This window comes from Podarcis melisellensis, assembly GCF_964234715.1.
Source record: "Podarcis melisellensis genome assembly, chromosome: 15".
In the NCBI taxonomy this organism is placed as follows: domain Eukaryota; kingdom Metazoa; phylum Chordata; class Lepidosauria; order Squamata; family Lacertidae; genus Podarcis; species Podarcis melisellensis.
Genome location: NC_138532.1, coordinates 22427199 through 22443453, shown reverse-complemented (window position 1 = coordinate 22443453; position 16255 = coordinate 22427199). Strand labels below are relative to the sequence as shown.

Genomic DNA, 16255 nt, shown 5'->3' with positions numbered 1-16255 from the left:
GCAGCCCCACATCAAATTGTTTTCGCCTCAATTTTTGTTCACTTGGAATTTCTCTTTCAGGGAAGAAGAAGAAAATAAGATCACGACATCCATATTTGGGGTTTCATCTCAATGTTGTGACAGTTCGCCAGAAACAGAATTGGATGAGCCAAGCATGAGTTGCTCAACAGAAGGTTCTGTATCACATTCAGTCATTTATCATGTGGCCAAGTGTGAGTGGCAGCAGAGATGGGGGAGAAGTGCCCCCCCAAACAAGGAGCAACCCACCCCCACTTGCCCTCCTCCGTTGCTGGACTCCTGTCTTTAGCATATACTGCCATTTTTCTTTCAGAGAGTTTAATATGTGGGACACAACTCCCCCATCTAGAAATATACTTTGCCCCTTCTGTGAGTCCCCAGAGTTTCCCCCCCTGATGTCACCACATAATGGTTCATCAAGACGTTCAGACGAGACCAGAGGAAACTATTCTTCCTACAGCCCATAATTAATGTATGTATTTTTCTATGTTTTTCTATGATCTGATGATGGCTTAGATGGATATATATTATTTGGGAATTCAAATAATTCAGTGGTATATAAATGCCCTAAGTAAATGCATCCTTGGAGGATAAGCATTGGCTATTAACCAGGATAAGTAAATGGAACTTCCTTATACAGAGTCATTATACTTGCGAATATGAGATGCTGAGAGACAGGTAAGAAAACTGCTACCACCAGGTCTGCATGTGAGCTTTGAGAGGCTTCTGACTGGCTGCTTGGCTGACCCTTTAAATCCCCCCCCCCCCGAATAACAAAGTCAACAAATAAACACAAGGTGGACCAACGAAGCCACAAGTGGAAGACTATACCCCACAAGTTGTAGGGGGGAATAAATTCAAAAAGGTCCATATCAGAGATTTGAACTTAGGAATCCCCCAAACACTAAACTCTTGGGCATGGCTTTCTGGTTCCCAGGTGTGAGGTGTCTGATGAATGTTTCTGACATATTCAGCATGGAGAGATACAGTTGTCTATATATACAATGGATATGTTCCATCCATACAGCATTGGAGTATAGTGCTATTGCCTGAATGCCAGTCTCTCAGCCTTGGCTATATGCCCCAGCCATCATGTCCAATTCTTAAGAACAATGATAGTCCTCTGAATTGGGACATGAGTGCATTTCATTGCCAGTTGAACAGTGTGTATGTAGTATAATGGAACCAAGATTGAGGACTATTCCAGAGAGGGCCACATTTTTGAATTCAGAAACTTTGCAACAGAAAAAAACAATTACATAGCAATATACACTGCATTGAAATGAATCTACAATCCTACTTTGTAATGTTTTCTTTTTGTGGATAATTTCTACCTCAGTCCTTTGACTGAACTATTTGCAGATCTTCTCTCTAATGCATGAATCTGAGAACTAAAGTCAAACAGGATTGCTTCTATTGTTTGACTTACTTTGAATCAGGCACTGGAATGTACAAGTTATTTTTCAGCATTTTGCAATTTCCATCCTAGCAGCAGTCAACAGGAGTTCAACAACATCCCCCTGATCTCCCCCTTCCCAAATATTTAACAGTGCCAGTGCCGGAAACAATGTCAGATCCAGCTTAGTAACCTTTTTTTCACTTACTGGAAAATTAACTCCCTATATTTAGATATCTTGTCTCAGTGCCAACACAGATAAATGCTAATCACAGCCCTTCCAACACTGTTTGTTCCCCTGCAACTGTTAGAACCTCTGAGGTGTCATTTGGCCAGGGGTCAATGGTCAGGTGCCACTTAAGCACTAAATGGTCCCTTGATCATCTCTAGCAGTTCTTGTGTTCTTGCCCATTGAACACCAGATCCCCATAACTGACAAACACAAATCCAATTCTTGGAGTGATTTTGAGGATAGCAGGAACTTATCCAAAACAATCACAATGGATCGTTTGACTTTTATCCACTCCTCATTTTTTTCAGCCCATGCTTCACCTTTTCACATGCCTTCTCCTGATCCTCACAATCACAAACAATGGCTAAATAATTTGTTTCCAGGAAAAGGCAAGGTGAAAGCACTTATCGCTACAAAAAATCCATGGCTACCACTTGTTCAGAGCATTGCCATTTCTTTCTTCCCCCCTTTTGTTTGAAGATATCACACTTTCCTTTATGACGGTTCCCTCTCGCTTCCTTGAAGAATAGCTGCAAACCTGTTTATCTATATAAAAATCTACACTGACAGCCCAAGGCATCAGCAAACACTCCAGCGTCGCTTGGCAGCAATAGAAAGCTGGCGGGCCAGCTGGTTTCTTTATAGCTTTTCATGAGAAAGGGCTTCTACTGGGTGAGGTTCCCTTTAAGATGTTACACCAACTCAGTACCATCAGAAGATAAAAAGAGCCTGGTTGGATCAGACCAAAAGTCTATCTCAGGAGCTGAGAATCTCAGGCCCAAGAGCTGAATGCGGCCCTCCAGGGCTCTCATTTCTGGCCCCTGGAACACTCCCAGATTATGTCTCTAGCTCTATAGCATACCCTGAGTGTGTTTGCCTGGTTGGCATGCATTCTTGAACTTTGATCATGCCTCTTGCTTGTACGGACAGAGGATACAAAGGGTGGTGTGAGCATGTTACATCAATTGACTTAGACTTTCTGATGTTTAATAAAGAAAGGCAGGAGGCAGTACTAGAATAGCAAGCACTTCTGTACATTAGGGAGAAACCAACTTGGTTCCGAATGCTTTTCAACCTACTGTTTCTTACTCAGATTGGCTGGACCTATTTTGTTCAGAGACCTCACAGAATGTGTATAATTCATTTTGTTCAGCCAAGTATTGGTCTCTCGCATCTAAGAGCTGGAGTGCGATGTACACATTAAGGCCACCTTCACACCATGTATATTTAAAGCACTCTGATATCATTTAACAGGAACAGCTCCCCCCCAGGAATTCTGAGAGTTGAAGTTTATGAAGGATGCCATTCTGAGATTCCCAGCAACTCGTATTCAGAAGCATGCTTCTGTCAATGGATATAGAGCATTGTCCTCCATGAATTGTCCTCCATGAATTTGTCCAATCCTCTTCTAAAGCTATCCAAGTTGGTGGCCATCACTGCCAGTTGAGTTACTCTCTCAGAACTGAAACAATGTCAGTAGCCTCATGCCATGTATTATGATAATTATTTTTGTTGTTATTATGATACACATCTGTCCTGACTTCCTGTCAGGGAAAATGCCCAAAGCACAAAACAAAACACACCAATAAAACATATAAAGGATACCATAAAATTAGTAATAAACAGCAAGCATAAACGCAAGTACCCGTTTTTATGTTGCAGATGGGATATTTCACATCTGACTGATTTCCCACCAAAAATATCTCAGTACACAAAGGTAACTAGAATGCCTAGCAAGAGAGGCTCATCTAGAGTCCTTGTTCCTGACACTTTTTGATCTGCAAGGAAGATTTCTTTTGGGGGAAAAGCTTTCAACATGAACAACCTTTGCATTCGCAGCCCTGAAGGTCATTCCATGCAATTCTGCTACACATGCAAATAAGCTCTCATTCATTAGTGTTAACCAACTCACCCGAGCAATCAACTCCCCCACCATGCCAGTCCAGCTTCCATTAGCCTCGGGGACGCCGTACACTCCGTCACCAACCAGCTGGATCTTGTAGTTGAAGTGCAGGATCGCGGCCAGTTCTGCCAGCATGTCCATGCAGAAGCCTTCGTATTGGTCATTCCCTTCCAGCTCTTGGTGGTTTCCCTTGAGCATTAAGTAAGGGTTTTCCTGCATCGAAACTGGGCAGCTGTCATTCCCATCTTAGTCATGGAGTCGCAACAGCACTAGATTTAGCACAAATCGGAAAGCAGGGGCAGGTGATGTGATGGACTCCCCTGGGAATCACCAGGAAGGAAACAGTCTCTGGGAAAAGATTCTCCAGACTCTCTCCTCTTCCTTTCAAGCTCATCTGGGATGCAGCAATGGCAAACTAGATCCAAATTGGGAGATTCCACACCCCCCTCCAGTCCCTCATGATTGGTGGACTGAAAACTATTTCATTCTGTTTAAGTGGCGTCCATATCAGAAAATGGATTAGTAAGGGAAGCTTTGCCCCACTCCATCCACCAGCTGATTACCTTAGCAAGTATAGGGTGGAAGCCAGATGTGGCCTGTGGGCTGCCAGTTTCCTGAGTACAGTCTACTGGGAAGACAGTAGCCTTCTTCAACCAGGTGCCCTCCAGATGTTTTAGATGAGAAATCTCCTTATCCCTGTCCATCAACCATCCTGGTTGGAACTGATGGGAGCTGGAGCCCAAAACATCTGGAGGGAATCAAGTTGGCATAGCCATCCCTGGAGTCTTTCAACTGGAAAATATTCAGTTAGGGAACAAAGTCTCTCTGAGTCTGGGGCTGAGAAGAATATGGACAAAATATAGACCACAAATGGAGACTTCAAGTATTCCAGGAGATGAAGAATAGCTTAAGAAAACCAGAAAGCATTTGGCCATGGTGGAAGATGGGCAATGCAAGGACTTATGAAAATGAGCACCTGCAAATATAAGCCTAGGTGACTCAAACTGTACCCATCTTAACCACCACAAGAAGTTTTACATAGACAGAAGAGGTGACCTACCCTCTCCATAGCCCAACTAGGTCTATAAGCAAACTGGCATGTGGAGAGAGGAATTTAAAATTGTGATGCATGCTCTCATTCTAACCCTCTCCCCAGCCACTTCTGAACTCATCAAATATAGTTTCCATGTGATGTGTACCAACGTGAATTTAATTGAGATGTCATAAATGATTTCTGGTGTTGCAGTTGGTGGTTTGACCATCTGTTTCTTCAGAGACTCAGCGTGCGACTCTTTTCATGGAATGGGTGGACATGTGGAATGGAAGGTTTGTATCTGGAGGTTGCCCCTGAGATGCCAGAGCAGAAAAGGAGGTCACCAAGACCCTCCACGCTTACCAGGATGGTGGTGACAATGAGCGTGGTGTTGAAGAGGCTCTCTGACACATTGGAAGAGAAGATCTGGTTATCCATGGTAAGGCCTTTGGTAACATGCCAGTGACCGATCTGTAGGAAAGAACAGCAGAGTCATTGACATTGACAGTGGGAATTGCTGCCATGTGGCTGCACTGACTGACAACAACGGGGCCACACCAAAATCATGTCAGAGAGAGAAAGAGAAAGAGAAAGAGAAAGAGAAAGAGAAAGAGAAAGAGAAAGAGAAAGAGAGAGAGAGAGAGAGAGAGAAATGAAGTACCCTTTGGCTTTGGCAAACCCAATGAGTATCTGGGGAGGGGGTGAGCTAGTCTTGTCATGGGCCTGATTCCAAGGGGTCCACAGTAGGAGGAAGTGATGCTTAAAAACTCTTTGTGAGCAGGATGCTGCATAGTGTCTGGGAGGCAGGTGACTTCAGGGTGAAAGTCCCCACAGACTAGAGGTTGACACTATTAGTTCCTTCACTGAGAGCCACTGTAGCAGATTATCTCAACATGAAAACAAATATATATTTATCCCCTCCACTGCTCTGTTGCACCAGAACGAAATGCTTTGGAGCAAAAGCACATTCTCTATGGTGCTCTTAGCCACTAATGACCCTGATGTCTCATCCTCTATTGTTGCTGCCTCAAGATTAATTAACCCTTTCCAAATGACACCATTCAAGCTAATCAACCCAACTATCCAACAAGGAGTATAATCTGCCCCATCTAAGCTTCCATGCTATTCTTATTAAAACTAATTTACACTCTCCAGCGGCAATGGAATGGGGCCATAAATCCTCCTTGACACACTGGAAGTCTAGCTCTCCCCTTTGTGTAGCAGAAATATCACAAGATCAAGGAGATATTTGGGGTCCTGAGCTCCCAGCTTTTCCAGTCTGGATGGGAGTCACTCACTTTCAAGATGGATTTTTCTCCTACTGTGAATGCTGATCTTGTCTTCCTGCTGACCCAACTTTTTGGCAGGTCCCTAAGTAAGTACTATAGTCAATCCAGGTAAACTGCTGAAGGGCTGAATTTGCTAGAGCAAAGCAAAATGCAGCTCAGCTCTTCTGCAAGTTTTGGTTGGGAGGTATGATAACTTTATTAAATCTTTGCCCCTGTATATCTCATATCTAAAGTCTTCCAAGAAACTGGAAGCACGTGAAGTGGAGGTTAGAACTTCCATTGCCCACAGGTCTTTTTTTTTTTTTTGACACTTCTTGTGTCTTGGAAACTGACCTCCAATTATCTTGATGCATTTATGCTTCTGACACAATGCACACAGATACTGGTAAAATGAGTTGTTTATGTCCCGTCCATGTTTTAGTGGTGCTCAAAAATCCAGGCCTTAATGCTCAGATGTTGGGTAAGTTTGGAGTTTCCAAACCACTGCACAGGTTTTTTGTAAGAGTTGATGGAGAGGACTCTGGATCCTTATTCTCCCACCCACCCAGAGAAATGCTGTTAACCCATCATCTTACAAAGACTGCCAATTTTGTGTGTATATGTGTGTGTGTGTGTGTGTGTGTAAGCTTGCTAAGGCTTCCAACCTCAAGATTTGAAGCAGCGTTTTTTTGTCCTTTGGCTACCAGCACCTGACAGTTCCCAAACCAGGTCAAAACAGAGACACCGTTATTTTTGGGGGGAATATGATCATGTCCTCTTATTATCAGTATTTATGATGTAGGAAAAGCTGAGCCCTTGGCTCAGTTCCGGTGTCATTGCCTAAGAACCTAAGATCCTGCTGAATCAGGCCAATGGCCCATCTAGTCCAGTCACACAGTGGCCTACCAGATGTTGGTAGAACACGAGACTCTTAATATCAGGGTCCTGGGTTTGAGCCCCACGTTGGCCAGAAGATTCCTGCAGTGCAGGTGGTTGGTCTAGATGGCCCTTCCAGTTCTATGATTCTATGTCTGTAGAAAACTCTCAAGCAGGATTTGAGCACAAGAACACCCTCCCCTCCTGTGGTTTCCACTAACTGGCTTTTGGAAGGTTTGCTGCCTCTGAATATAGAAGCCGTCTTTTATCACTTTCTCCCTGCAGTACATAATTTTATAAACGTCTATCATGTCACCCCGACTCGCTTTTTCTCTAAACTAAAAAGTCCCCAATACTGCAAGCTTTCTCCATCCTCTTGATAACTTGTCATTTAGCACTCCTCTGAAAGTATGCTAACTCATCAAAGCCTCATCACCCCCTTGTGGGATGGCAAGGGCTTGCATTCCCTGGCAGATGGAGAAAGGACTTGCCCCTGGGACACAACCATTAGAGCAATAAAAGAATAGACCGCAAGTGGTCCTGGCGTCTCTTCAAAACTAGAAACTTGTCCTGCACCAACTGAATACCGGCTTGGATTGGCTGGTGCAAATCTCCTGACACAAATGCTCTTTAGCTGCTTGAAATCCCACTTCAGTTTAATGCAATAATCAGTTTAAGTGGAGTTTAAACTGGTTTAAGTGAGCATGTAATAGAAGTGTGGTCTGGTATAACTAGATTGGTATTGGCTACATGGGAGCAACGTTTTCAGATAAAGTCTTAACCCCCCTTTTTTAATAATAATAATAATAATAATAATACTTGCCTAGGTGTTTAATGAACAGACATGGTGAATGGCTGTAGGTCAGTGGTAGAACATCTACTTTGCATCTCCAGGTAGGGCTGGGAATTTTCCCTGCCAGAAACCCTGGTGAGCTGCTGCCAGACAGTGCTGCCAGTACTGAACTGGATGGACCACTGTTCTGAACTCGGTAGAAGTGTTCCTCTGTGAGTCTTTAGATGGCTTCTTGGTTTTGGCTTCATGGGCTTCTTTCTCTGCTGTTGTATCCAGATGTTTTATTGACTCTTCTTTTAAAGCAATTCTTCTAATTGCTGTTATTAATGTCGTTCATTGCAAGACTTCTTGGGCATTTTTAAATATAATGTGGGGCTAATAATGAGCAGTGCAGCCACCCAGCTAAGTGAACATTTGCCCAGGGGGCATCCCAGCTCAGAGCCCATGCTCCTAACCACTATTCTCCGCCAACTCTTCTCCTTGATAGTGATTGCTGACGCTCTCCATAGCACATCCTCCATTCCTCCCAGAGCAGCTATTTAGTATCAGATAAACTTTAATTCTGACAACTCTCTAGGTCGGTAATTTCTTCCTTCCCTGCTGGCATGTGGAAACTAATTGGCCACTGTCAGCGCTGCCTCTGACGCAGGAGTGGATATGACCCTTGCCTGTGTGATGGTGCCAAGGCTAAGTACATCAATGTGTCAAGGTTATTCTACCCCACACTGTGCTTACACAGACTTGGAGATGACTCTCTTGATGGCATGGTAATGGCACTAATTGGCTCCCACAGTTCTCTGTGCCTGAAGTGGGATACAACAGAGAACAAGAACACACCACATTGGCTCTCTCAGATGGTTGGGATATGGAGCAGGTTGCATATTACGGTCACTACATGAAAAACTCTCCCCCCCCCCTACTGAAAAGTTTGGGGCTGCTCCATCAATAGGTAGAGAGAGCTGCAGGGGATAAAAAGCTTACACGCTGTAAAAGAGGAGACACCGCTTGACGTTCCCGACTCTTTTCCAACAAATGTTTATCTCGCCTGGCTAATTTTCTGTATTCCTAAGGAGAGTTAGCTGTTCAAGGAGCAATGAGGCCCGACAGGTTTTAACAGTAATCAGAACGTGCACCGTGGATGACAAAGGTGTGTTGTTCAGCAGCAATTAGCACAATGGGACAAATGTAGGTTAAACCTGGCCACAATTTTGTTGATTACAGCAGATCAGAGTTTGGTGCTGCATAGGGCAAAGATCCTGCTTCAAGGAAGCTCATTTGCTGGTTGGTATCTCCCCCAGCCTGGCTGCTGGGCAATCTGGAGGGAGTTGCCAGGCAGTTAGAGCCACCATGGCACAGGTTGTTCCTGTGGGTCCTGCCAGAGGCCTGGTTGTGTGGCAGCTGGCTCCCTTCTCTCAAGCTGGAGCTGAGGCCTTAGAACACAGCACTGGAGAAGGAGAGGGGACGTTAATAATTCCCCCCATGCAGTTGTAATTGCTCCCTTAAAGCTACTACATAAAGCAAAATGAGTACCTGAAGGTTTTGCCCTAATGGGCAAATAGCAGTTTCACAGGATTTGCATCAGGAAAAGTGTGTGTGTTGTGCATGTAAGGGTTAAACCGCCCTTTCTCCATGTTGCAGTGCTGGCTGGATTTGGACTTGCCCTACAGCTGCCACTTTTGCAAAGACAGCAGGAGATCCTATCACGGATTTCCAGCTGTCATTTGTATCTTGGCCCTGAGAAGAGAGATAAGGAGGGAGGTTTCCAGCAACATCACGAGTCAATGATGGTTGCTCCTCGCTGCCCTGAGGAGGTTCAGGCAGGGGAAAGACAGGATTTATGAGGCAAAATCCTGGCAATGTTCCCCAGTGGGGTCTGGGGAGCTCACTGCATCCCACTGTGCCGTGGAAGTCCGTGTCTGCCAAACTGAAAGGCAGAGAACAGGATCCTGGACTAGATTGGTCTGATCCAGCAGGGCTGTTATCTTCTTAGATGCTGACCTTAAGATTGCAATTCATTCATTTCATGAATCTGGAAAATGTGCACGCCCTTTCCATCAAATGTTCTCCTATGTGACTGATGTTGCTCAAGAATTCTAAGAACCAAAAAAATCAGTGCAGTTTCGAAATCAGGGGTTAAAATCCCTGAAGTTTTGACATGTTCAGCCTGCCATCTTGATTCAAAATGGTGCCCCATTATATCCAAACACAGATGAAAACATGCTCTTGGGAACCACAATGCCAAATTTGGTTACAATATCTTCAGAGGTGTCCAAATGCACAGCGAGCACAACTTTGCAAAATACGTACTAGATTATTATAGTAACAGAATGATGCAATCAATGGTGATCTAGTAACGGTGATTATTATGCACCCTCCACATTCAGAGGTGGTTTGTCACTGCATAGCAGCAGCTGGAGAGCCACAACAGAAGAGGGCTGTTGGCTTCATGCACTGTTCATTGCCTTCCCAGTGGCATCTGGTTAGCCACCATGGGAAGCAAGATTGGGAACCAGATAGACGGTTGGTCTGACCCAGAAGGACTCTCATTATGTTCTGAAAAGACACCCCAACAGCCTTTGTTCCTATGGCTGCTGGCAGAGCAAAATGCCGCTCCTCTCACTTCTGTAGTCTCAAGGTAACTAGCATTTTGAGCAGAGTTTTTTTCAGGCAGGTAGCTGGGGAAGAAAGCATATAATCCACCCATAGCCTTTGGTAAGTAGAGCCCTGTAAGATTCTGATGACAGCTCTTTCCCCCCATCAAAGCTCCCAGCTGCCTCACAGCACAGCCCTCCACACACCATCCTGTCTGATGATTTGATAGCAAGAAGGGCTCCATGCGCCCGCTTCTCCCAGCTAGGGTTGATACCAAGGAGAGATGACATGCTAAGTCCTCCATGCCCTCTAGACACCAAAGCACCATCTTCGATCTTCCGAGCCTGGAAGCAGCGCTGTGAACTGGCAGCCTTGAATATGCATGGATGGGGTGACTCAAAGCAGGGTGGCTATTTTGCTTGAAATGAAGGTAAATTTGCTTTGTGCTCATGACACATTTATCATGATGGCTCCTTCTCCTTCCCCAAAGGGGAAAAAAGCAATTATCATTCACTTCTGGATATCTTTGTCATTGCTAATGGGGGTGGGGAAGAAAGATGATTTGGCAGAAGAGACGGCAAGGCAACCAGGCAAGTGCCTTATTTTCGGTCCAAAGAGAAGGGATTAGAGTCATGTGCAAAAATACTAATATTTACGTGGCTGCAGAAAGATGGCAGCAAGCCTCAATCCACCTACATATACATTTCCAGCACCAGGGTTCAGAAAAGGAACTTGGCCCTGTTCAATTCCCAGATGCACCTTGCTTCAAACAGAGGGACTATCTTGTGTGGCTGGACAATTTACTCCTAAATATGCTCAACTAGTTGGACTAAATAAAAATTGTGTTGGGACTTACTATGTTAATATATTAAATATTAAATCACTTAATGGTTGTGGGCTCCTTTGGCCAATAACACAGTGGAGGATGATGAAAAGCTAATTTGCTTGCTGGCTGAAATCTGCATCAGCTTCAAGGTTCACTGAATTTTCTATCAAAGCTGATGAGCAGGAACCCCAGGCAACTTAGGGAGAGCCAGAGAGATAACCCGTTGGGGGCAGAACGGGGTCTGCCCACCTCTGGAGAAGGCAGAAGTGGTGTTTTGAACCACAGCAGCCAGCTAATTCAGCTCCTGGGAAGCAGACACCAGTTTCTCTTGTGGCAGGCTGGAATGGGTTTAGCCAAATAGTTCCTAATTACATCTACTTTAAAATAATAACATTGAAATTTCTCCCAGGGCTCACTCCAAAGGAGAAAAAGGAGGGATAAATTAAGATTGCTGTGAAGTTTTGACTCAAGGGTGGGGAAGAGAGGCTCTTTAACTCCTACAGAATTTACAGGTGCTTTTCTGCATAGTACTGAAGCATCGCCAACACAATTGAAGCCTCCATTGGACATAATTTTTATAGTGGGTTGTCACATCCTCCAGTTTGGCTTTGGCAAAGCCCTTCAGCTCACTGTTCCTTGCTTTTTAAAAGACATTTTAAGTCCTGTTTAGATCTGATCTTGCTGGTTTGTATTATATGGCTTTTTGACATCCAGTGCCCTTTTAAAATGTTTGGGGGGCGTTATTGGGTTGTTTTTGTTTTTATTTTGTATGCATTTATTTTGTTATGTATTTTGTGTTTTTATATTGTGATTTTATATTGTGAACCCTGAGACCTGTGAGTATAGGGTGGTATACAAATAATAAAATAAAATAAAAATAATTAACAGACTGCATGTTTCAATGCTAGTCTGTTTTGTGTGTGTTGTCTTCAAATACAGAAGAAACAGTAAGTTAATTAAAAGTGTAGGTTGGGGCCTTGTCCCTGATATGCAGGTTTTCAATGAGTAGTAGGAGGTTCTTGGTTGGAAACCATTAAACCATTTGACACTCACACCCCCAGCAGATTTTTGGAAAGGTGTTCTGAACCAGATCATAGGGTGTTGGTGTGGACATGGTTCCAATTCTCTAGCCTCTGCCACAGGTTCATTTGCTAGTCCATTATGTCTCCCTGAATTGTTTTAATCCTGCGGGAAAAAGGATGTTGGACTAAACTGGTGGTGTTGCCTGGTTGGCACTGATAACATGACAAGGCCTTTTCAGTGGTGACTCCCCAGTTGCAGAATGGCTGTCCCCATCATTATTAACTTTCAGGAGGAATTTTCAAACATCCCTGTATACCCCAGTGTTTGGTGGCTGAAGATCCATGGATGGTAGTATATTTTAGATTGTAATTGTTTTTAGAATGTTTTCATCTGCAACTGCTTTGAAACGTTTTCAATTGTAAAATGTTTTTAGATTTTTAAAAAATCTGTCCTGGAATGTTTTTCTTTGCTTTTGTTTTTAAATTTTATTTCAAATTGCTGCCCTGGGCTCCTTGAGGAGGAAGGGTGGAATATAAATTCATTCAATCAATCAATCAATCAATCAACCAATCAATCATTAATACTATTTATAGCTTTGTTCAGTGGGGCCCTTCCTGTGTCCTTAATGTGTGCTTAAAGCCAAACCCAACACATGACACAGCAGATGCACACAATTGGCTAGTCATGGCCTGGAGGGAGCGCACTATGTGCAGACTTGTCTGCAGCCACCCATATGTTTGTGCAAATAAGCGACTAGGTGACGTTTGCCAAATCCCTCCCAAACCAATAGCACATGCAGCAAAGCTGTCGAGAGACAGCTTCAAGTCACCAGGCAGCAGCATTCAGCACCATGGATAGCTCTCCCATCTACTCCACATTTAGGATGATGTGCTGAGAATAGCGCTGCCATGTATATTTGTTCACTTTATGTTCTGCTCCATAGTAAAGGTAAAGGTAAAGGGACCCCTGACCATTAGGTCCAGTTGTGGCCGACTCTGGGGATGCGGCGCTCATCTCGCTTTATTGGCCGAGGGAGCTAGCGTACAGCTTCTGGGTCATGTGGCCAGCATGACTAAGCTGCTTCTGGCGAACCAGAGCAGCGCACGGAAAAGCTGTTTACCTTCCCGCCACAGTGGTACCTATTTATCTACTTGCACTTTGACGTGCTTTTGAACTGCTAGGTTGGCAGGAGAAGGGACCAAGCAATGGGAGCTCACCCCGTCGCGGGGATTCGAACTGCCAACCTTCTGATCGGCAAGACCTAGGCTCTGTGGTTTAACCCACAGCACCACCCGCGTCCCTCTGCTCCATAGTAAGACTGTCTTAATAGTCATTTACAGATTTACAGATGTACCTTCATGATGTAGATGGGTTTCAAAGAAAGAGTTATTAGTTGGAGTCTTTATCATTTCTTTCTTGGACCCATTTATTCTGTTAAGGAAGAAATGATAAATACTCCAACTAATAACCCTTTCTTTAAAATCCATCTACACCATGAAGGTCAGCAGGGAACATATCATACACACCTTCTTGGGCAAGGAGGTCCACAACTGGAGTACCATCACCGTGAAGGCTCTGGGTTTTTAGAGCCACCTGCCATGGTTTGGGGGTGTGGCACATGCAAAATAGATTCCCTTGGATGATCCTAACATGGGAGAAGGAGACTAAAGTAAGACGAAGGCACTGGGTTTGTGCTGTGTGACTTCTCTGTGTTATTTTAGAAAAACTCAGCCGCAAATGTTGTTCCCTGCCTCAGTACCTCCTTCCTTCTTGTCTCACTATTCTCGCTCCTCTATTATTTATCAGCTAACTGCATTATTTAATTCACAGTAACACATAACTGCATGGCAGAGAGCTCGTGTTTGCTCAGCACTTTGAATATGTAAAGCATTATAAGGTTGTTATTAATAATTTGATAGGCTCTAAAGGCATCCGGGCTACCATTTGAACAGAGAATGATAGGCTGCACTGAGATGCTGCCAAGGAAGGAAAGCCAAACAGATGGGAAGGCAGCCAACAGAAAGTGGCTGAAAGGCATTCTTATGAACCATGCTGCCCCCTTGTCGAAAACCTCCCTTTAGCATTGGTGTGGCTTGGCTACTAAAAAGGATGCTAGTTAATGGACTGTCAAGGCAAAAGGCAACTTTTTCCACTTGGAACGCCAACTCACAGCTACAGCAGGAGGAGGCTGTGAATCGGGTTTGTCCAAGTTGGGCAGCAAGGAACTATGGAAACAACAGATTTTGACTCTTGAGTTGTCTGACAAAGTTGCAAAGAGATTTCTGAAAGAAAGCACTTTTAAGGCTTCACGGAATTATAGAACTATAGAGTTGGAAGGGGCCACAAGGGTCATCTAGTCCAACCCCCTGCAATGCAGGAATCATAGCTAAAGAATCTCCGACATGTGGTCACCCAACATCTGTTTGAAAAGTGAAGGAGACTCCACCACCTTCCAAGGTAGCCCATTCCACTGTCAAACAGCTCTTAGCATCAGAAAGTTCTTCCTAATGATGCAATATGGAATGTTATCTGTTAACTCTGTTCTATCCTGTTCCTACCCTTCACTTAGGATGTGGGTTTGGTTTTCCAAAACCGACCTGTATGGTATAGAGGTGGTGCTGTGTTTGCAAGCCTCTCCTCATTCTGGGCTTGCCCGGTGATTGACATTAGGAAGTTTCTGGCCTGTAGGACGACAGGCCCTGTGTCAGGAGCTCGTCCTACACTTGAGTAGGGCCCTGGCAGAGACACATGCCCGACTGGAATGTTCCCTTCCTCCTGGTCGATCGTTCAGGAGCTTCATAAGCTTTCTTCAGCCTGAACATCACAGCAACTGATGCCAAGCAACACCTGCACACTTAGGGATCCACAGAGTCTGCGTAGTTTGCATGACAGACCTCAGCAACTCAGCATTTGGGCTAATCTACTTTATTTAAATATAAACACACACAGAGCACTGCAACATGGCTCCCTCTCTCTCTAGCATCAGACAGCAAAGAGAAAAAGAACAAAAGACAATAGTCCCACTTCACAGAACACAGTAACACAAACATACTGTCTCCATCACTTCCCACTCTATGGAGTTAAAACATATACCGTCATGTGACAGACAACAATCCCATGACTGCAATCATGGAGCAGGAATTCTAACACCCTGGCCCTCACTTCATGCATGCCAAAAGAGCCTGCTTATTGAGGCGGCAGTTCACAGCAGTTCTGAGAAAGGTCCTCTGCGCCTGTGGCCATGACCCATGGATTATGCCACCCACTCTTTCCACATTGGAGCAGCCACCATGGCTTCTGGGTGGTGTCTTCCTCCAGCCCAGATAAAGACCATGGGTTATTGGTGCTCCTCTGCCTACAAGAGTTCTGTCCACCCTGGAATGGCCCCAGTACTTATTGCTCCCTGTCATGGCCTGTTTAAATCGCGGTTGGCTGTCCTGTGCTTATTGCAACTTTATCATGCCTTGGCCCCACCACCTGCAGCTGCACTGCGCCTGGACCCGAGAACACAGAAGATTGTGAATAAGTTGCAATTTATGGCAAGCTGACAGGTATGGAGATTTCTTAGAGGGGGAATCTTAAGCTGCACAATCCTAGGTTGGGGTGGAAGCGAGTAAAGAGAGTTTTCCCTAGAACAAGCCACTTTGCCTACATTCTACTTAAAAGATCATGGAAGCTGCCGACAACTTTGCGCAATGGAGCAAATTCTGTAATTCCCTCCCAAAAGCCACTCTCTGAAAAGCAGCGCTTGTTAAGCTGGAAGGATAAAGAGCTTCTTGAAGAAAAGGAAACAAAGATGGATCAGCACTGCAGGCAGTCATATGCTGCTAATTCCACACACACACACACACACACACACACACACACACACACACACACACACACACTGCTTGAGTTACCACCACCGGGAGCTTTTCCTAGGCTATCAGGTTTTTCTCCAAGCAAAAGACAAGAGACAGACAGGCAGACAAACTGAGAAAATCTTGCCTTTGCTTTCTGACTGAGTTTCCTAAAATTGGTCAAACTTAACCCCGCTGACGAAGGAGACGCCCCTGCTCTAGGAATGTTCCTATGTGCCCATCTGGACAGCACTGCTGTGCTCCCAAAGATTAAGCATTGGAACTGCTACAATTCCAAAAATTACTCTGTGATAGTGGCAAAATCTATCACAGCTCTAAGACAGGATCTTGCTGAGGATTCATGTGATCTGATCTTTATAAAGACTCATCTCATGTTCAGATAAGCAGTAAAGTCTATTGTTCCTTTAGACAATATACGTCTGCATTCGCAGGGCT

The 16255-nt window shown here is 44.5% G+C and overlaps 1 protein-coding gene across 3 annotated transcripts in view; it reads right to left on the bottom strand.

Moving 5' to 3' along the window:
• Positions 1-16255, bottom strand: part of GRIK4 (glutamate ionotropic receptor kainate type subunit 4) — a 467636-nt gene that overhangs the window by 73700 nt on the left and 377681 nt on the right. For 2 of the 3 annotated variants that reach the window (XM_081889776.1, XM_081889777.1), the window contains exons 11-12: positions 4946-5053; positions 3559-3762 (exon numbers count right to left, since the gene is read on the bottom strand). In XM_081889776.1, the coding sequence (XP_081745902.1) occupies positions 3559-3762; positions 4946-5053 (312 nt within the window). The remainder of the gene's footprint in view (positions 1-3558; positions 3763-4945; positions 5054-16255) is intronic. The other variant, XM_081889778.1, reaches the window with a different exon arrangement.